At 46.5% G+C, this 22,216-nt stretch overlaps 1 protein-coding gene across 4 annotated transcripts in view; it reads right to left on the minus strand.

Annotated features, from left to right (window-relative positions):
* klhl8 (kelch-like family member 8) overlaps window positions 1-22,216 on the minus strand; it is a 70,992-nt gene that overhangs the window by 15,785 nt on the left and 32,991 nt on the right. For all 4 annotated transcript variants that reach the window (XM_072496299.1, XM_072496297.1, XM_072496300.1 and 1 more), the window contains one exon: window positions 18,802-18,988. In XM_072496299.1, the coding sequence (XP_072352400.1) occupies window positions 18,802-18,988 (187 nt within the window). The remainder of the gene's footprint in view (window positions 1-18,801; window positions 18,989-22,216) is intronic.

The raw sequence follows: 22,216 nt of genomic DNA on the forward strand, positions 1-22,216 counted from the left end.
TTACAGGAAACGCACCTGAAACTGATAGACCAGGTTAGGCTACGCAAAGGATGGGTGGGGCAGGTGTTCCATTCGGGGCTAGATGCGAAAAACAGGGGGGTGGCTATATTAGTGGGGAAGCGGGTAATGTTCGAGGCAAAGACTATAGTGGCGGATAACGGGGGCAGATACGTGATGGTGAGTGGCAAACTACAGGGGGAGACGGTGGTTTTGGTAAACGTATATGCCCCGAACTGGGATGATGCCAATTTTATGAGGCGGATGCTAGGACGCATTCCGGACCTAGAGATTGGAAAGCTGATAATGGGGGGAGATTTTAATACGGTGTTGGAACCAGGGCTGGATAGGTCGAAGTCCAGGACTGGAAGGAGGCCGGCAGCAGCCAAGGTACTTAAAGATTTTATGGAGCAGATGGGAGGTGTCGACCCGTGGAGATTTAGCAGACCTAGGAGTAAGGAGTTCTCGTTTTTCTCCTATGTCCATAAAGTCTACTCGCGAATAGACTTTTTTGTGCTGGGTAGGGCATTGATCCCGAAGGTGAGGGGAACGGAGTATACGGCTATAGCCATTTCGGATCACGCTCCACACTGGGTGGACTTGGAGATAGGGGAGGAAACAGGAGGGCGCCCACCCTGGAGAATGGACATGGGACTAATGGCAGATGAGGGGGGGTGTCTAAGGGTGAGGGGGTGCATTGAAAAGTACTTGGAACTCAATGATAATGGGGAGGTCCAGGTGGGAGTGGTCTGGGAGGCGTTGAAAGCGGTGGTTAGAGGGGAGCTGATATCAATAAGGGCACATAATGGGAAGCAGGAGAGTAAGGAACGGGAGCGGTTGCTGCAAGAACTTTTGAGGGTGGACAGACAATATGCGGAAGCACCGGAGGAGGGACTGTACAGGGAAAGGCAAAGGCTACATGTAGAATTTGACTTGCTGACTACAGGCACTGCAGAGGCACAATGGAGGAAGGCACAGGGTGTACCGTACGAATATGGGGAGAAGGCGAGCAGGTTGCTGGCACACCAATTGAGGAAAAGGGGAGCAGCGAGGGAAATAGGGGGAGTGAGGGATGAGGAAGGAGAGATGGAGCGGGGAGCGGAGAGAGTGAATGGAGTGTTCAAGACATTTTATAAAAAATTATATGAAGCTCAACCCCCGGATGGGAGGGAGAGAATGATGGGCTTCTTGGATCGGCTGGAATTTCCCAAGGTGGAAGAGCAGGAAAGGGTGGGACTTGGAGCACAGATCGAGGTAGAAGAAGTGGTGAAAGGAATTAGGAGCATGCAGGCGGGAAAGGCCCCGGGACCGGATGGATTCCCAGTCGAATTCTATAGAAAATATGTGGACTTGCTCGCCCCGGTACTGACGAGGACCTTTAATGAGGCAAAGAAAAGGGGACAACTGCCCCCGACTATGTCTGAAGCAACGATATCGCTTCTCTTAAAGAAGGCAAAGGACCCGCTACAATGCGGGTCCTATAGACCTATTTCCCTCCTAAATGTAGATGCCAAGGTCCTGGCCAAGGTAATGGCAATGAGAATAGAGGAATGTGTCCCGGGGGTGGTCCACGAGGACCAAACTGGGTTTGTGAAGGGGAGACAGCTGAACACGAATATACGGAGGTTGTTAGGGGTAATGATGATGGCCCCACCAGAGGGAGAAACGGAGATAGTAGTGGCGATGGATGCCGAGAAAGCATTTGATAGAGTGGAGTGGGATTATTTGTGGGAGGTGTTGAGGAGATTTGGTTTTGGAGAGGGGTATGTTAGATGGGTGCAGCTGTTGTATAGGGCCCCAGTGGCGAGCGTGGTCACGAATGGACGGGGATCTGCATATTTTCGGCTCCATAGAGGGACAAGGCAGGGATGCCCTCTGTCCCATTATTGTTTGCACTGGCGATTGAGCCCCTGGCGATAGCGTTGAGGGGTTCCAAGAAGTGGAGGGGAGTACTTAGGGGAGGAGAAGAGCACCGGGTATCTTTGTATGCGGACGATTTGCTACTATACGTGGCGGACCCGGCGGAGGGGATGCCAGAAATAATGCGGATACTTGGGGAGTTTGAGGATTTTTCAGGGTATAAATTGAACATGGGGAAAAGTGAGTTGTTTGTGGTGCATCCAGGGGAGCAGAGTAGAGAAATAGAGGACCTACCGTTGAGGAAGGTAACAAGGGACTTTCGTTACCTGGGGATCCAGATAGCTAAGAATTGGGGCACATTGCATTGGTTAAATTTAACGCGGTTGGTGGAACAGATGGAGGAGGATTTCAAGAGATGGGATATGGTATCCCTGTCAATGGCAGGGAGGGTGCAGGCGGTTAAGATGGTGGTCCTCCCGAGATTCCTCTTTGTGTTTCAGTGCCTCCTGGTGGTGATCACGAAGGCTTTTTTTAAAAGGATTGAAAAGAGCATCATGGGTTTTGTGTGGGCCAGGAAGACCCAGAGAGTGAGGAAGGGATTCTTACAGCGTAGCAGGGATAGGGGGGGGCTGGCACTACCGAGCCTAAGTGAGTATTATTGGGCCGCTAATATTTCAATGGTGAGTAAGTGGATGGGAGAGGAGGAGGGAGCGGCGTGGAAGAGATTAGAGAGGGCGTCCTGTAGGGGGACTAGCCTACAAGCTGTGGTGACAGCCCCATTGCCGTTCTCACCGAGGAACTACACCACAAGCCCGGTGGTGGTGGCTACACTGAAGATTTGGGGACAGTGGAGACGGCATAGGGGAAAGACTGGAGCCTTGGGGGGGTCCCCGATAAGAAACAACCATAGGTTTGCCCCGGGGGGAATGGATGGGGGATATGGAATGTGGCAAAGAGCAGGAATAACGCAACTGAAAGATCTGTTTGTGGATGGGAAGTTCGCGAGTCTGGGAGCGCTGACCGAGAAATATGGGTTGCCCCAAGGGAATGCATTCAGGTATATGCAACTGAGGGCTTTTGCGAGGCAACAGGTGAGGGAATTCCCGCAGCTCCCGACACAAGAGGTGCAGGACAGAGTGATCTCAAAGACATGGGTGGGGGATGGTAAGGTGTCAGATATATATAGGGAAATGAGGGACGAATTGGAGACTATGGTAGATGAACTAAAAGGGAAATGGGAAGAAGAGCTGGGGGAGGAGATCGAGGAGGGGCTGTGGGCAGATACCCTTAGCAGGGTAAACTCGTCGTCCTCGTGTGCCAGGCTAAGCCTGATTCAGTTTAAGGTATTACACAGGGCACATATGACTGGAGCACGGCTCAGTAAATTTTTTGGGGTGGAGGATAGGTGTGCGAGGTGCTCGAGAAGCCCAGCGAATCATACCCATATGTTTTGGTCATGCCCGGCACTACCGGGGTTTTGGATGGGGGTGACAAAGGTGCTTTCAAAAGTAGTAGGAGTCCGGGTCAAACCAAGCTGGGGGTTGGCTATATTTGGGGTTGCACAAGAGCCGGGAGTGCAGGAGGCGAGAGAGGCCGATGTTTTGGCCTTTGCGTCCCTAGTAGCCCGGCGCAGGATATTGCTAATGTGGAAAGAAGCCAAGCCCCCGGGGGTGGAGACCTGGATAAATGACATGGCGGGGTTTATAAAGCTAGAGCGGATTAAGTTCGTCCTGAGGGGGTCGGCTCAAGGGTTCACCAGGCGGTGGCAACCGTTCGTCGAATACCTCGCAGAAAGATAGACGGAATGGGAAAAAGAAGGCAGCAGCAGCAGCCCAGGATCGGGGGGGGGGGGGGGGGGGGGGGGGGAGGAACCAGAAGGACTCTCAGGGTTGTTAATATATACTGTATAGTATGTATAGGTCGTTGCTACAGATAATTATATATTGGACTGTTAAATTATATTTTTGGAGAGTGTTACTTGTGACAAGGCAGTTGCCAATTAGGGCTAGTTTTCATTTTTGTTATTTATTATTTATTCATTTTTTGTTTATAAAATAGGTCATTGTTATTTGTGTTGTTATAATATTGTGTAAAGGATGCACAATGTACTGTGTTGGTTGACCAAAAATTTTCAATAAAATATTTAATAAAAAAAAAAGAAAAGTTGTGGCACAGAAAGAGGGAGGCCATTCAGCCCACCGTGTCTGCACCAGCTGGAAAAAATTAGCTGCCCATTCTAATCCCACTTTCCAGAACCTGGTTCATTGCCTTGCAGGTTACAGCACTTCAGGTGTAGAACTGGGTACCTGAGAGTTGAGGGTATCGGCCTCCACCACCAAACGAGGCAGCGAAGTCCAGATACAAAACACCTTTTGGGAAAGAGGTTTTACCTCATGGCCCCTCTAAACTTTCTTTCAATCACCTTAAATGTGTGCCCCTTGGTAATTGACCTCGCCACTAAGTGGAACAGAGTATCCGTATTTACTCTATCTCGGCCCTCAATCAGGTCACTCCTCCATTGCAAGGGAAACAACATCAGCCTATTCAATCAATCCTCATTAGCTGCGATTTTCAAGCCCAGGCAATATTCTTGTTAATCTCCTCTGCACTCTCTCCAAGGCAATTATGCAATACCTCACATTTGCTTCTTTTCTGAGCACTCAACTAAATCATTGATCTAATTCTGGAGTCAACAGCTGTCCTTTTTACAATCAACTTCATGGCCAATTTTTGAGGGCAGCACGGTGGCGCAGTGGTTAGCACTGCTGCCTCACGGCGCCGAGGTCCCAGGTTCGATCCCGGCTCTGGGTCACTGTCCGTGTGGAGTTTGCACATTCTCCCCATGTTTGCATGGGTTTCGCCCCCACAACCCAAAGATGTGCAGGATAGGTTAATTGGCCACACTAAATTGCCCCTTAATTGGAAAAAATGAATTGTACTCTAAATTTATTTTTAAAAACTATATGGCCAATTTTTGTATCATCTGTAAATTTCCCAATCATGCCTCCCACATTCAAGTCCAAATAATTAATATACATCACAACCAGCAAGGGACCCAACAGAAACAGCAAGGGACTCAACACTGAGCTCTGTGAAATGCCACTGGAAACCGCTTTCCATTTGCAAAAACATCCATCAGTCATTACCCTTTGGTGCCTGTTGCTGAACCATTTTTGGATCCAACTCACCAAATTTTCCAACCAGTCTGCTAAAGGCCATACTAAAATCCAAGTAGACAACATCCCCCGTACCAGCCTCATCGATCCTTCTTGTTACTTCAAAAAATGTGACACAAACTTCCCCTAAAACAACCATGCTGACTATCCCTGATAAATCCATTTCTTTCTAAGTGACAGTTTATCCTGCCTCTCAGAATCGATTTTAAATAATTTGCCCAACACCAAAGTCAGACTGACTGGCCTATAATTATTTACTATATCCTTTGCACCCTTTTTAAACAATGATACAACGTTCACAGACCTTCAATCATAGAATCCCTACAGTGCAGAAGGGGGCAATTTGGCCCATCGAGTCTGCACCGGCCATTGAGCACCCTCGGCCTACTCCCCCACACTATCCCTGCACCCGTACCGAACCTGAACATCCCTGGATACCCAGGGCAATTTTATCATGGTCAATCCACCTGACATGCACACCGTTGGACTGTGGGAGGAAACCAACTCAGACACAGGGAGAAAATTCAAACTCCACACAAACAATATCCCAAGACCAGAACTAAACCCAGGTCCCTGGCACTGTCAGGCAGCAGTGCTAACCACTGTGTCACCCCCCATCCTCTGATACTAGATACAGGAAAGGTGAGGAGTGGAAGATCTTCAGAACATTCGCTATTTTCTCCCTGACTTGCATCAATGGCCTGGGATAAAATCATCTCGCTGTAGTTATTTATCCACCTTCAAGGATGACGGTCCCTCCAGTATTTCCTCTCACACTAAACTTATCCTGTACATCCCTAATGGGCCTTAGTTATCTGTCCTTTTGCTCTTAATGTACAGATAAAACATCTTGGGATTTTATTTTCTTCGAATTTACCTGCCAATATTTTTTCATCTCCTCCCTTTGCTTTCCTAATTTCCATTTTTACTTTACCGCTGTACTTTCTATACTCTAGGTTTTCTACACTATTAAGTTGTTTGTAACCATCAGCTTTCTTTATTTGCTTTATCTTACCGTGTATGCTAGTTTCATTTCCTTCTGCCTACGTGGACAATCTGATTTTTACCCCTTTCACCCTTCAAGTTGTCATTTTGTAACCTAGATAAAAAGTGCCTGTGGTCTATTTCATCATTGTCATCACAGTGGAGACCAACCCTGCCAATGTCTGGATGTGAATTTCAAGCAGGGATCTGCTGTACAATAATTGAGAGGGACCACAGTTCTGTTTTCCTTACCCTAGCCTGACAATGTTGGTACCTATACAGATCTCCATCTTTTCCCCTTTCTATTTACAAAGTTTCCATTAGATTAAGTTAACAAACTCATCACAAACCACAGCCAGAATACAGGATCTTCCTGATTCGTACAGCTCAAATGAGACTACAATTTTACCTGCTGAGCCATTAGATTATAATGCAGCTTGATGTAGAAAGAGTCACAAATAGAATAATGTTGTGTTCTGCGACCTTGTCCTTGTAAATTTTCATACAGAACTGGTGTCTTAACTAGAATGATTATTTATTCATTAACACGTGGAGAGATGACATACAGAATGTTATACAGACTAAGTTACTGATTTCGTTTCATGGACTCTCCTGGAACTACCCGATGTGCGACTGTCTTGTTGTACGGCTTACTGCCAACTGGCGATAGTCGGATGTCACATGATCGATGTCTGGCACCACCAGCTGGTTGGAGGTCTCACTACTAACTATATACAATATTATACACAGGCATAGCACCACATCCCCCTTCCTTTGGAGATGTTAACATTTATATACAAAATATGATTGGTGTCATTATTTAGCACAGTGGCATGCATGTACAAACTTAACTGTGCTTTAGTTCACATGATACGCCTGCTAAGTGTGTCCTTTGTGCACAGGTCATTGCACATCTTCAACTGGGTCACCCCGCTGATTGTGCTCTTTTCAGGTTTCTGGAAGACTGGTTTCCATGCCGGTCTTTTGTGCCTTATCCTTTTGACACAATGCTTTTTGACGGTCGGTATCCTTGCCTGCCATAACTGCGTCACCAGCTGCTTTCATATCTTTACACAATACTTTATGCTACTGCATCATTACGTACTTTCTGGCATCATCAGTTTCTTTAATGTCATTATGCAATGCATTTTGCTGCTGCGTTATTGTGTATTTTCTGGCCTGTCGGCATATTGATGACATCTTCTTGCTTGTTGTCAACAGTGGGACTCAGGATAACCCCCACTCTCCTTCTCTTCCTCTTTTTAGTTTTGAGAACGATTTTGTGACTGATCCTCTTTTTTCGCTTGGGTTTGGAAACCCCTGTCTTGCTGCTGGACTGCACCATGGGAGCAGTAGTTTGTGGATCGTCTGCTGAGACGTCTCGTGTTGGCTTGCTGCCGGGGACTGTGTTGGCTTGCTGCTGGGGGACTGTGTGGTCATGGTCAGGTCTGCACCTTCAATGAGTGACTACAAAGCCACGCACTCTGATGTCTGGTTTGGACCCACATCCCCAACATTGGGTGTTGTCCCGACATCCTGTGTTTGAGCCTCAGGTGATGGCTCCTCGTCACTCAAAATTACAATGCATATGTTAGCTGGTCCTGAAGAACCAAGTGGTAGTTCATCCTGGTCTTGTAAAATGATATATTATCCGTCGTCAGAGAGGGACATATTAGTAGAGCAATCTGCCCCTCTAACTTATCTTTCGGTGGAGTGGCTTCAAGTACTGGGGAGTCCACTGCCGGAATCATTTCAGATGCCCGAGACGTTTCAGCATATGCCTCTGGAGCCATTATATCCAGAATGGGTATCAAATCTTCCACGATCGGACGTCCGGTGAAGCGCGCAGGTGGAGCAGCCGCGTTGGAGAGGGTCTCCCGCCGGTCCGAGACATTTTGGCGTTTTCTGGGGGTTTCCCCGTTGTTTCGTTGGTCGGGCTTTCTTTTACCGTTGGGGCCTGAGGGACGGGCGCTGGGTCGGACCGGTTTGGAGCCGGTGGGGAGCCCCATGGCCGGAGGAACAGGGGCATCGAGCCTGAAGTGAGCAGCGGGAGAGTAGCTTGACCTGAGGCGAGTCCCAAATCCAGGTTAAATGTAGAGGGGGAGCAGCGCACATTGGGTGGCCACCGCTAAAAATGAATATTTGGGATGTTTGAAGTCCGGTCCCAGGGGAAGAGATTTTTTGGATTTTGAAAGAAAAAAAAAATGCTTAAATTTAAAAAAAAAATTTAATTTATTTTTATTGTTTTATTATTTATTTATTTAAAGATTGAAGAAGGAGAAAAATACTAAGTGATTAAGGGATGCCAAAAACAGCTGTGAAGAAGGGAGGAAATGCGGGTTCGCCGCCAAATGAGAAGACCAGCAAAAGCGCTGACAAGATGGCGGACACCGGACCGCGAGGTGGGACCTCACTACTTACAGTGGAAAAGATGACCGAGGTGATGGCTGTGGAACTGGAGAAGCAGTTTGCGAGGCACATGGAGGCGTTGAGGAAGGAGATGGCGGTAGCACAGAGATCATTGGTGGAGGAGGCAATCGGCCCGGTGAGGGTAGCTGTGGCAAAGACATCGGCCAAGGTGAAAGAACAAGGTGAAAAGATAAAGGAAGTGGAGGAGTCCATGTTGCAGCACAGCTGCGGAGGGTAGTGGAGGTTAACAAGCAAAGCTTGAGGACTTGGAGAACCGCTCGAGGTGGCACAATCTGAGAATTGTGGGCTTGCCCGAAGGGGCAGGGGGCTCAAGGCCAACAGAGTACTTTGCTAAGATGCTGGCGGAGTTGACGGAGAGGGTGAAGGCCCCTCCCGTATGAACTGGACCGAGCTCATCGGTCGTTAAGGCCGAAACCCAAAGTAAATGAGCCGCTGAGAGCAGTAACTATCTGCTTCCATAAATACCACATGATGGAGAAGGTGTTAAGCTGGGCGAAGCAGAAGCGGGAGGGTGCTAGAGTTTGGATTTACCAGGACTTGACGGTGCAGTTGGTGAAGAGGCGAACAGCGACAAGGGACTGCGATTTGGTATGGTATACCCAGGAAAGCTGAGGGTGACGTACAACGCCAAAGATTTTTATTTTGAAACGGTAGAGGCGGCTGAGGCGTTCATGCAGGCAGAAGGCTTGTTGGGACAGAAGTACGGAATGGAGCTAGAAGAGAGATCATGGACTGTGATTGGGGAGCTGGAAAATGTATAAATGTTCTAACTTTCTTTTTACTGACCTGTATTGTAACTTACTTGATTTCACATAGTTATAGAGTTTAAATTTTTGTTTGGTTTGATTGTAATTTTTTTTGTTGTTGCAACAGTTTTATGTTATTTCATTGAATTGTATGGGTTAAATTTTTTTTTTTTTCTTCTGGGACTGGGTGGGAGGGGACAGTATGCCTTTTGAGGGGGGGGGGGGAACCAGCCACGCTAGCTAACTAAAGACGGCTAGTGAACGGAGGGGAGAGGAGGGCTGTGGACACTAGAGCCTGGTTAGCAGGTTTCGATGGGCCTACGAGGCGAGCAAGTGGGAGGGGGGGGGGGGGGGGGGAAGAGAATCGATACTGGGTGAGGTGTTTTTTTAAGGGGAAGTGCAGGGGGGATTCTGGGAGGGGGTTCAATGTTAATAATGGAAAGGGATGGGTCAGGCTCATGGGGCAGGGCCCGGTGATTTGATAATGGTGGATAAGAAGATTGGGGGGTGGGGGTGAGAGAACCGCAGTTAGGATAGTCACGTGGAACGTGAGGGGGCTGGGAGGCCCAGTCAAGAGGTCAAGGGTGCTTGCGCATCTTAAAAGTTTGAAGGCCGATGTAGCAATACTGCAGGAGACTCACCTGAGGGCGAAGGATCAAGTGAGATTTAAAAAGGGCTGGGTCAGTCAGGTGTTTCACTCAGGATTTGACGGAAGGGCTCGAGGAATAGCGGTAATGGTCAGCAAAAGGGTACGGTTCCAGGTGGAGAAGGTGGTTGCAGATCATGGGGGTAGTTTGTGATTGTGACATGGGCGCTGGAGGGGAGGCTAGTGGCACTGGTAAGTGTATATGGTCCCAATTGGGAAAATGTGGGATTCACGAAGACGGTGTGTGGGGCCATCCCCAACTTGGACACACACAAACTGATAGTGGGGGGTATTAGATCATGCTCTGCATTGGGTGGATATCTCTATTGGTACTGGAGAAGGGGCGGGTACAGAGACCAGGGTGGAAGTTAGATGTGGGACTGTTGGTGGAGCGAGGGTTCCGTGACAAAATTGATAAAGCAATCGAGGTATACATAGGTTTTAACTGCACGGATGAGGTGTTGAAGGCGGTTGTCTGGGAGGCTAAATGCGGTGGTTAGGGGTGAGATGATCTCGTCAAGGCTAGGCTAGACAAAGAGAAGAGGTTGGAACGTCAGAGGGTAATAGACGAGATGCTGGAGGTAGATAGGAGGTATGCAGAAGATGGGACCCAACGAAGTTGGAAAAGAGGATGGAACTCCAGGCGAGCTTTGACCGACTATCTACCAGGAAGGCGGTACGCCAATTGAGGTGAGCAAGGGGTGCAGGTTACGAGCATGGAGAGAAGGTATGTAGGCGGGTCAGCTCCGGGGGGAGGCTGCGGCAAGGGAAATTGTCCAGGTACGGGACAGGACAGGGACGTTGGTGGTAGCTCCAGATCAGATTAAGATCTTTAAGGAATTCTATGAGAGGTTGGACAGGTGAAAATTACCTGGGGGAGGCCATGAGATGCAGGAATTTCTAGATGGGCTGGAGTACCCGAGGTTAGGGGGGGGGGGGATAGGGCTGATTAGAAGGGGCGATAGTGGAGCAGGAAATAAAAGTTGCGATTGGGAGGATGCAATCGGGGAAGGTGGCAGGGCCGGATGGGTTTCCGGTGGAATATTATAAAAAATTCAAAGATAAGCTGGTACCGCTGATGGTGGGGATGTTTGAGGAGGCGACAGGGAAGGGGATGTTACCCACAAACATTGGGCAGGCATCGATTTCCCTATTACTTAAGAAAGATAAGGATCCGACGGAGTGTGGGTCGTATAGGCCCTTATCACTTTTAAACGTGGACTCAAAGATATTGGTGAAGGTACTGGCAGGTAGGCTAGAGGAGTGCCTCCCGAAGGCGATAGGTGAAGATCAGACAGGGTTTGTGAGAGGGAGGCAGCTCTTTCTGAACATTAGGAGGGTGTTGAACCTTTTATGGGACCGGCGGAGGGGAAGGAAATAGAGCTGGTTGTGGCATTGGACGCCGAGAAAGTGTTTGACCAGGTAGAATGGGGTACTTGATGGCAGGTCTAGAGCGGTTTGGGATTGGACCAAGATTTGTGGGCTGGGTAAAGCTACTATAGAAGGAGCCGAGGGCGAGTGTCCGCACAAATAACATCAGCTCGGAATAATACCGCGGGACTAGGCAGGGATGTCTTATGTCCCCCATTGTTTTCACTCGCGATTGAGCCATTGGCCATCGCGTTAGTTCGGGAGTATGGAAAGGGGTAGTTTTGAGGGGGGGGGGGGGGGAGAAAATAGAGCATAGGGTGTCCTTATATGCTGATGACTTGTTATACATGTCGGAACCGAGTGTGTCAATAGGGGGAATATTGGAACTGCTTTGGGTTTTTGGGTCTTTCTCGGGGTACAAATTAAATCTAGACAAAAGTGAATATTTTGTGGTGTCTTGGCCGGGGGTGGGGGCAGGGGTGGGGTGGCTGCCATTCCGTAGGGCAGGAACTCACTTTAGATACCTGGGGGGCAGGTTGCTCGGGATTGCGAGGGGCTCCGTAGGTACAACATTTCAAGTTTGGTGGGGAGGATGAAAGCTGATCTCGCAAGGTGGGAGATTCTCCCTCTGTCACTGGCGGATCGGGTACAGGCGGATAAAATGAATGTGTTGCCACGATTCCAGTTTATTTTCCAATGCCTGCCAATTTTCCTGCCAAAAGCATTTTTTAGAGAGACTGAAGGGATGATTACCACGTTCATATGGGGAGGGAAGGTGGCCAGAATTAGAAAGGTGCTACTAGAGAGAGGAAGGCAGGCTTTTGGGTCTTCGAACCGGATGTATTATGACTGGGCGGCGAATGTGGAGAAGATATGGAGCTGGGTCAGAGGGGTTGACTCCCAATGGGTCAGAATGGAGGAAAGTTTGTGTAGGGGGTCGGGATTGAAGGCGCTAGCGACAGCGCCGCTCCCTACGGCCCCGGCGAGATACTCAGGAAGTCCGGTAGTAATAGCTTTGTTGAGAATTTGGAGGCAGTTTCGCCAGCACTGCAGGTTGGGGGCAGGGTCAAGGGAAATGCTAATTCGGGGGAACCACAGATTTGAGCCAAGGAAGTGGGATGGGAATTTTCAGAGATAGGAGGAGAAAGGAACTAGGACACTAAAAGATTTGTTTCTTGGGGGTCGGTTTGCAGGATTGAAGGAGCTGGGAGCGAAGTATGGGCTTGAGCAAGAGGAAATATTTAGATACATTCAGGTTCGAGACTTTGCCAGAACGGAGATTATCATAGAATTTACAGTGCAGAAGGAGGCCATTCGGCCCATCGAGTCTGCACTGGCTCTTGGAAAGAGCACCCTACCCAAGGTCAACACCTCCACGCTATCCCCATAACCCAGTAACCGCACCCAACACTAAGGGCAATTTTGGACACCAAGGGCAATTTATCATGGCCAATCCACCTAACCTGCACATCTTTGGACTGTGGGAGGAAACCGGAGCACCCGGAGGAAACCCACGCACACACTGGGAGGATGTGCAGACTCCGCACAGACAGTGACCCAAGCCGGAATCGAACCTGGGACCCTGGAGCTGTGAAGCAATTGTGCTATCCACAATGCTACCGTGCTGCCCCAATACAGAGCTTCCCAGTAGAGCCGGTTTCCACATTGATGGAGGAGGTGGACGACAGGGGGACTGGAGAAGAGGGGTAGTATCGGCGGTTTATGGAGCTATTTTGGGAGAGAAAGCACCGCTGGATGGGATCAAGGCAAAGTGGGAGGAAGAGTTGGGAGAGGATATGGAGGAGGGGTTCTGGTGTGAGGTGCTCCGGAGGGTGAACGCCTCCACCTAGTGTGTGAGGTTGGGGCTGATACAGCTGAAGGTGGTATATAGAAAACACCTTACAAGGGTGAGCATGAGCCGGCTGTTTGAGGGGGTAGAAGATGTGTGTGAACGTTGCAGGGAGGGGCCCCGCAAACCACGTTCATATGTTTAGGTGCTGTCCAAAGCTTGAGGATCACTGGAAGGAGGTTTTTAGGGTAATTTTTAGGTGGTGCATGTGAAACTGGACCTGGGCCCTCGGGAGGCCATATTCGGGGAGTCGGTCCAGTCGGAGTTGGAAACGGGCGCGGAGGCAGATGTTGTAGCCTTCACCTCATTGATCGCCCGAAGGCAGATCCTGTTAGCATGGAAATCAACCTCTCCACCATATGCCCTGGAAGGGGGACCTGCTGGAATTCTTGACTCTTGAGAAGGTCAAATTTCTGAGGGGAAGGATGGAGGGTTCTACAACTCATGGGCGTTATTCATTAAGCACTTTCGAGAATTGGATTACATCGAACATTAGGAGGGGGCGCTGGGAGGATTGGGGGAAGGGGACTGTATGTGTTAATGGCGACTATGGGTGATTCCGGATTCCTTTTTGTCATTTGTTTATGTCAACATGCGGGCTAATGTTTGGGGGTTTGATGGGAGGACGGGATCGTTGTTATTGATATGGGGATTGACATTGCATTCGTTACTGATTATTCTTTATTGTTGGGTGTAAATTTGGGAGAAAATGTGAAAGAGGAGAATAAAAATATTTTAAAATAAATATACCTTCCGTGATCATTTTGTTCACAGTCGGGTCGTTTGCCTTCGAAGTGTCTGCTACTGCAATTTCACTTTCAGTGGAGCTTTCACATTTCTCTGTGTCCTGCTCAGCCTGGATGCCCGTTGTTACCACCTCATCACTCCCACAAAACAATCTTACTAACAATTCATCATCGCCCTTATCTGGCTCATTCTCCGAACCTTCACTTTCTTCATCGTATTCATGGTCTTCATACATATCCTCGTAGTCCACATCATCAGAGTCAATATTCGTGTACTCATTATCATCGTCTTCGTGAAGTATAACACAACTCGTGGAATTGTATGCTGATGCAGGAATTGACCGATTTTCAAATCCGCAGAAAATCTTGCTGCAGAGCTTCCATCTAACACTCCATGCTCTGGAGCCTCAGGAGGAGTGAAGAAGTTGAAAAAAAAGTAATTTAATAGTTTTCGTGACTGCTTTACAAGTTGGCCGCCCTTATGCGACTGCTTCATTCTAACGGTTTCCATTGTGACATTTTTTCCCTTTCTTCCGGTCGATGTGGCAGCCCGTGCACCCTGTGATTGTAAACACAAAGAATCCTGACCAATCAGGCCGTGACGCCATCTGGTATGGTTTTGCGAGTACCTCATTTGTGAAGCATTCATTTGATTCAAACTTGAACTCCACAGTGAAGCTCATTGGCTGTTCACACTCTGACCATTTAACGTTCACATCTTGCAGATGCTTTAATACGGGCTAATCATGCATCATGTCACTGATGAACCTTCTTGAAGACAGTTAACCAGAAGTGTGGAATTCCTTTTCGCTCCTCCATCTCTTCATCTGACTTGTCATCCTCCGCCTGGGCTGTCTCTTGTTCCGCATCGAATGACTGCACCAGCATATCTAGATGAGATTTGTAGAATTTGACTGGTCAGTCGCTGTCTGGAACATGCAGCCACTCAACTAAGTTCAGGGCCTCACATGTATCCACTCCCATGACGAACTCGCATTTTATGTCGACAATGGAAAATGGCAACATACATGTTGTATCGTGCATACTTAATTCAAGCACACATTCACCCAGCGTCTCAATCTTCTTCCTAATGTAGTGTATAGGCAGTCGCAGTTGATCGACAACTTTCGGCTCAACAATCAGCCCACGCAAAGCAGACAAACTGAGGAGGTTGGCCCTCGTTTCCATGATGAGGTTGCACTTTACCAATGTGTTGTTCATCCACACTAAAGTTTTACATCTGGTTTCGAAGGCAGCAGATTTGTCCTTACTGTCTTTGCGATTTTCGGAAGGACTTCTTCACTTTTATTGGTCGGACTCTTCTGATCCTTGGTTGAAATGAGATCAATAAAGAACCGTTCGCCCGGAGGCACCTCACCAACTGTGTTAACTGATCTGATTTGGTCCACTGTAGGACGTGAAAAACATTGTTTTGCAAAACGATTTGAACGGCCACATACTTTTCCATATGCTGGACCCTGACTTGGGCCATGTCGATTGCCACGATGGCGGTTCCTTTCGGCTGCTTAAAATGGCTGCCCACACTGAGACCACCTTTCCTATTGGACTGATTCACAGTGCAGATGGCGCTGACGTCTTTTTCCATGTTGCCGCCAAAATGTTTCAAAGTGAGTGCACTGATTTGCTGTGCAGCCAACTCACTCACATGTCAAATCTTTATCCCATTTTCCAATTTCAAGTCTTTCTCCCGTAACAATCTTTCACGGAGCTTATCATTCGATATGCCAAATACTATTTGGTCGCGGATCATCAAATATTTTAGATCACTGAAATTAAAGGAGGGCCTTCTGCCCCAAGTCAGTTACGAAGCTGTCGAACGATTTGCTTGGTTTCTGGGTTCGTGTACGAAAAATATATCTTTCAAACGTTTCATTTTATTTTCAGAGAGCAGTGTCGATCAAAGTACTTTATCACCTCATCGTAGCTCTTGCTTTCCTCCTCGCTATCAAAAACAAATGTATTGTAGATTTCAATTGCTTGTGGAGCTGCCATCGTGAGCAGCGACACAATGTGCCTTTCGTCAAGCTGTGCCTGCAGGCCAAGGGCTGAAACATAGAGTTTAAACCACTGTTTGAAAACGCGCCAGTTTTCATCTACATTACCAGAGACTTAAAGCTGGTGGGGTGCCTTTAAATCTTCCATCTCGAACTTTGCCATCGTTTATTGTGTTGAGTGGCCAATGGCCGTAACTCAACAGATCGGTGGAAAAATCTTCTCTTTTTCGTTCTTCGGCCGGTTTCGCTTCGTATTTTCTGTAGTTACCTTCAAATGTTCATCACTCCTGGTACCATATTGTGTTCTGCGACCTTGTCCTTGCAACGATTCATACAGAACTGCTGGTGACTTAACTGGAATGCTTATTTATTGATTAACGCATGCAGAGATAAGATACAGAATGCTATACAGACTAAGTTGCTGATTGAGCTTCATGGACTGTCCTGGAACTACCCGATGTGAGGCTGTCCTGGTGTACGCCTTACTACCAACTGGCGATAGTCGGATGTCACATGACCAATGTCTGGCGCCACCAGCTGGTTGAAGGTTGGCCTACGAACTATATACAATATTATACAGGCATATCACCACAAGTAAGAGTTACAAAAGACAATATGGAGAGGAAAAATCTTGGACTTGTATTTGAGAAATAATGGACTCATTGGAGATAAGGGGGAGGAGTCATGAACACTGCCATCAAGCAGCACTTACTCAGCAATAACCTGCTCACAGACGCTCAGTTTGGGTTCCGCCAGGGTCACTCAGCTCCTGACCTCATTACAGCCTTGGCTTAAACATGGACAAAAGAGCTGAATGGTGAGGTGAGCATGCCTGCCCTTGACATCAAGGCAACATTTGACCAGGTATGGCACCAAGGAGCCCTAGCACAACTTGAGTCAATGGGAATCGGGGGAGAAAAATCTGCGCTAGTTGGGAGTCATACCGGGCACAAAGGAAGATGGTGTGGTGGTTGGAGGTCAATCATCTCAGCACCAGGACATCACTGCAGGAGTTCCTCAGTGTAGTGTCCTAGGCCTAACCATCTTCATCTGCTTCATCAATGACCTCTCTTCCATCATAAGGTCAGAAGTGAGGATGTTTGTGGATGACTGCACAATGTTCAGCACCGTTCATGACTTCTCAGATAATGAAGCAATCCATGTCCAATTGCAGCAAGAACTGGACAATATCCAGGCTTGGGCTGACAAGTGGCAAGTTACATTCGAGCCACACAAGTGCCAGGCAATGACCATCTCCTACAAGAAAGGATCTAACCACCGCCGCTTGACATTCAATGACATTACCATGACTGAAACACCCACAATCAACATCCTGGGGGTTACCATTGATCAGAAACTGAACTGGTCTAGCCATATTAATACTGTGGCTACCAGGATAGGCCAAAGGCTAAGAATCCTATGGCGAGTAACTCATCTTCTGAGCCCCCAAAGCATGTCACCATCTAAAAGGCACAAGTCAGGACAGTAACAAAATACGCTTCACTTGCCTGGATAAGTGCAGCTCCAACAACACTCAAGAAGCTCGACACCATTCAGGACAAAGCAGCCCACTTGATTGTTCCTCCTTCCACAAATATTCAAACCCTCCACCACCGAACAGTGGAAGCCGTGTGTACCATCTACAAGATGCACTGCAGTAACTCACCACGGTTCCTTAGACAACACCTTCCAAACCCACGACCACTACCATCTAGGTTAAGAGCAGCTGATACCTGGGAACCCCACCACCTAGAGGTTCCCCTCCAAGTCACTCACCAGCCTGACTTGGAAATGCATCGCCATTCCTTCACTGTCGCTGGGTCAAGATCCTGGAACTCCCTCCCCAACAGTAGTGGGTGTACCTACACCTCAAGACTGCAGCGGTTCAAGAAGGCAACTCACCACCACCTTCTGAAGGGCATGGGATAGCCAATAAATGCTAGCTTAACCAGCGATGCTCACATTCCGTAAATGAATAAAAAGGTATATGCTCTTCTCGTACTGTAAATACTACCAACCTCCATGATAATGTCACAATAAATGCTCAAATCTAGCCAGAAATTAGTCCAACAATATTCCTCTCCCACATTCACCCCCACAATAGTTTTCACCAACCAGAGGAAACACATAATCTATATCCACAGTCACACCCTGTAAGAATTTTGTAAGTTTCAATGTGTTCACATCTCACTCTTCAAAATTCTAGGAAATATAGACCCAGTCTCTTCAATCGCTCCCCATAAGACAGCCCATCATCCCAGTGACGAATCGGATGTACCTGTTTCACTCCTGTCAGTTTACAAAATGGTCTTGCTATGTATTCGTTAACTGCGACAGTACACGAAGATGTGTGCTGATGTCATACTTGGACAGTATACAAGTGACACAAAATAGACCCTAGCCTCAAGGTCCCTGCAGCTCATTTACCCCTCGCCAAAAAAGCTGCCTCATTTGTCCGGCGACCTGAATTTCAAGCTCATCATTGCCAATCCCTGGCAGCGGTGGAGGGGGAAATGGATGATTTTTTAAAAATAATAAATTTAGAGTACCCAATTCATTTTTTCCAATTAAGGGGCAATTTAGCGTGGCCAATCCACTTACCCTGCACATCTTTGGGTTGTGGGGGCGAAACCCACGTAAACACGGGGAGAATGTACAAACTCCACACGGACAGTGACCCAGAGCCGGGATCGAACCTGGGACCTCGGTGCCGTGAGGCAGCAGTGTTACCACTGCGCCACCGTGCTGCCCCCGGGAATGGATGATATATATGCGAAATGTGTGTTACAGATATTTCACAAAATGTGTGAAGTAGGATCTAATAGTAGCAACCCTATTATTCTAAAGGTGTAATTAGCCACTACAGTTCCTGTTAATATAGTATGCAAGAAATAGTTGGAAATCTTTTCCACATTTTCAAAAATAGAAAAAGATTTGTACTGAAATACACCTATTCTAGTTAGATAAATAGAAGTTGTTACCAGCAGTGTGCTTTCTTGTTGTTGTGCGTATGGAATATTTGAAGTCTGGCACTGGCTTGTTGCTCAGCTGAAGATGGTAGTTTCTCGCTTCATCCAACAGGTCCCTGCACTTCAGATTCTGTCTGATTATGTCCTCTTTAGCCACAACTCCCATGAGAAACTCAACAGGTAACAAAGGCAATCGAACCTGTTTATAGAACATATCTGCATGATACATTGTGCTTACACAGCAGTTGAAGTATTTTAATCAGTACTTGCCTAACAGTTACTGCACATCAAAAATAATTGAATGTGTGAAAACATTTGTGATGTTGACAATGTGATACGTTACTAATAGGTCATATTACTTGCAAATCGGTGCAGGTTCATGCAGCTGTTACAGAACAGCAACTGTTTAGAACTCGTTTCCTCTTGCACATGAACAGTTGTCTCTTTAAGTGACAAATATATTTTATAATGGAGCTGCAGAAACCAAACAATACTTTTGCGACGTTGCAAAAAGCACAGTAGATTTTACCCTTCGGAAAATAGTCAAAAGGAACTGTTTGTTTCTGCTGTATTTGGCAAACCACAGCCATTTCAGCTTAAAGAACAAATATTACAATGAAATTCAAAATGGTCTTTGTGGGAAGGTTTTTTTTAAAAATCCAACTTCAACACAGATGTAAAGTAAACGATTTTTAAAAAGCAACATTTTTAATACTGAAAATTTTAAATAACAGAAAATGCTGGAAATAAAAAAGCATCAGAAAAATTAACATTTGATTGGACCACTCAATGTAGCTAATGATTCCCTTCACAAACCATAAAAGTTCTCAGATGACAGCTTTCAAATGTTGCACCTTTGATGAGAACACTGTAAAGTATTCAATGGTAGAGTTTCATGCTGTCAGAACATATGCGCTACCCACCATTTTACTCATGCCATCAAGCTAGTGTTCTTTCCCCTTTAATACTATATGCCTCCTTGAAGCATAGCCATGTTTTCTTTAAATAAATTTAGAGTACCCAATTCATTTTTTCCCAATTAAGGAGAGTCGGATTTGTGGGGGCGAAACCCACACAATCACCGGAAGCATAGCCATGTTGTGTGAAATTTTAATTTATGAAGATTTCTAACGATATGATATTTCTCAGTCAATATTTTGCAGTGCTGGAGACAGCATAAATATTTGGTCTTTTGAAAAATATAGCTTTATTGTAATTCAATTTTGTGTGGTTGCCAATTTCAGATTCCTGTTGGGAAGAACAACTAATTGCTGCAACAGGTTGAATTCCTGCTGCTGCTGCTATACCGATTGATCATGAAGAAAAGTAACAAACGGGAAGATATTGAACCACCTATTTAGTGCAATAGAGACAGAGTGCCTTGATGACATCTGGATAGGCAAGCACTGTTGCAAAGTTCATGTAAAGATGCCAGAGCACTGAAATTCTTCATGCTCCCAGGTTCAGGATACAGGTGAGTCTAGAATCATTCTTGACTGATGAATAACCTCTGCGTCAAAAGAAGATTGCTCTTCTGTTCAGGACCTCCAAAGCTACTTAATTAATGAGGCATTTCTGACTTGCATTCTTACTTCGCCATGTTGACTCTTTCTTTGACGGTAACAGTTTATAAAAGGTGGTGCCATCAGATAATCACCCCCTCAACCCAGGTGTGCTCCAGGAGCATCATGAACTGTGCACCAGCAATTTGTAATCTGAACTCTTAGTGTGGCACAAAGTGAGCTCGCTCCACTGCAGGTGTGCACAACATCCCAGCTAGGCCAGATGTGCTTGCAATGTACCTAGACTGCCTAATTGTCCCATCTGTAACTTGCACTCCCTTCTGTCCTGGAACATGTCCTTACAGAATTCTCACTTGCTGACAAAATAAATAAGGGTCAAAGCAAATGTGCAGAAACAGGCTACAAAATTTCAACTCTAGATCAATTAAATGATTCAAGCTGGCAGGCTTCAAGAACATGTCAAAGAAACTGAGAATACATTTTTTAACCTCGAGGCCAGCATGATATATATTCAGACAACAGAATCCAATGCCAAGTTGACAAATAATTGCGTTGCTTGGTTTTCTACTGGCATCAAAACCATAACTGTGTAACAGCCTTTTTAATTCAAGTGGACATGCACATTAGAAGCATGGCACGGACTGCAAGCAACATTCATCTTTCCTTCCTTAGCAATTAAGGATTTCAAACTGAACAATTTTTCATGCAGAGCCAATATAAAGAATTATACATTTATAACTAAATGAATAATAAAAGCTCTGTTACAGAGTAGCCATAATGTGAATGGCAAGAGTCAAAGTTTAGTGCCTCTTGAAGTTGACGGGCAATTTTCTAATAAATAAAATAGTGAGAGCTGAATGAAACAAATGGAAGTAATTGATAAAACTCTCTCATCTGCAGAGTTTGGGCTTTTTGGGGGAAAAATTCGAGACTTGCGCCCACTGGATACCATGTTTTTTTTCCCCAACTAAACTCTACCTAGTATCATTGCGTCGACATTCTTGTCACAAGAGTTTTACTCCACATCACAAGGCATAAATAAAACAGGAAATGCTGGAAATACTCAGATCAGATAACAGTGGTGGAGAGACTGTTAACATGTTTCAGATCAAAGATCTTTCTTCAAAACTGAAGGAAGAAATATGACAAATTATAAGCAAGTGAAAGGAATGGGGGAAAGAAGAAAGAAAAAAGGGAGGTCTGTGATAGGGTAAAGGGCGGGAGAGAATAACTGACAAAAATATTTCATGGTACAAGGCAGTGGAAAAGGCTGCGCTTAAAGGCTGCAATAAAAAGAAACAAAAGAATTGTCCAGAGTGGGTGTGAATGGCAGAATAATGAAGTTAGTTGTGCCCGAAAGCCAAAACATGAAAATAAGATTAAGGTCCGCACATGCAAGGAAAAGGTTCAGAGTTCGCAGTCTGCAATTGCAGTCCTAATGTTGAGTCCAGTAGACTACAAGTGCCTAAAATTTAAAAATGAGGTCCTGTTCTTTGAGCTTGTGAGAATGCAAGTTCACAGTTCTAATTTCTTGGGCACTTACTTTGCCCACACAAGTGTGGCACAGCAGGGCTTCTATTCAGTCTGTACTATTTTGTCCCTGCCCCAAACTCAATTAGTAATGGGCACAAGAGGTCATGCCTTGGTGCTCTGTTCTGAAGAGTCATAATGGGCTTGAAACATTAACTCGGTTTCTCTCTCCACAGAGGCTGCCAGACCGGCTCAGCTTTTCCAGCACTTTGTATGGGCGGCACGATAGCACAGTTGCTTCACAGCTCCAGGGACCCGGGTTCAATTCCAGGCTTGGGTCAGGTCTGTGTAGAAACTGCAGTTTCTTCCACTGTCTGCGTGGGTTTCCTCTGGTTTCCTCCCACAAGTCCCAAAAGATTTTCTTGTTAGGTGAA

The sequence above is a fragment of the Scyliorhinus torazame genome, chromosome 3, assembly GCF_047496885.1.
Source record: "Scyliorhinus torazame isolate Kashiwa2021f chromosome 3, sScyTor2.1, whole genome shotgun sequence".
Taxonomy (NCBI): domain Eukaryota; kingdom Metazoa; phylum Chordata; class Chondrichthyes; order Carcharhiniformes; family Scyliorhinidae; genus Scyliorhinus; species Scyliorhinus torazame.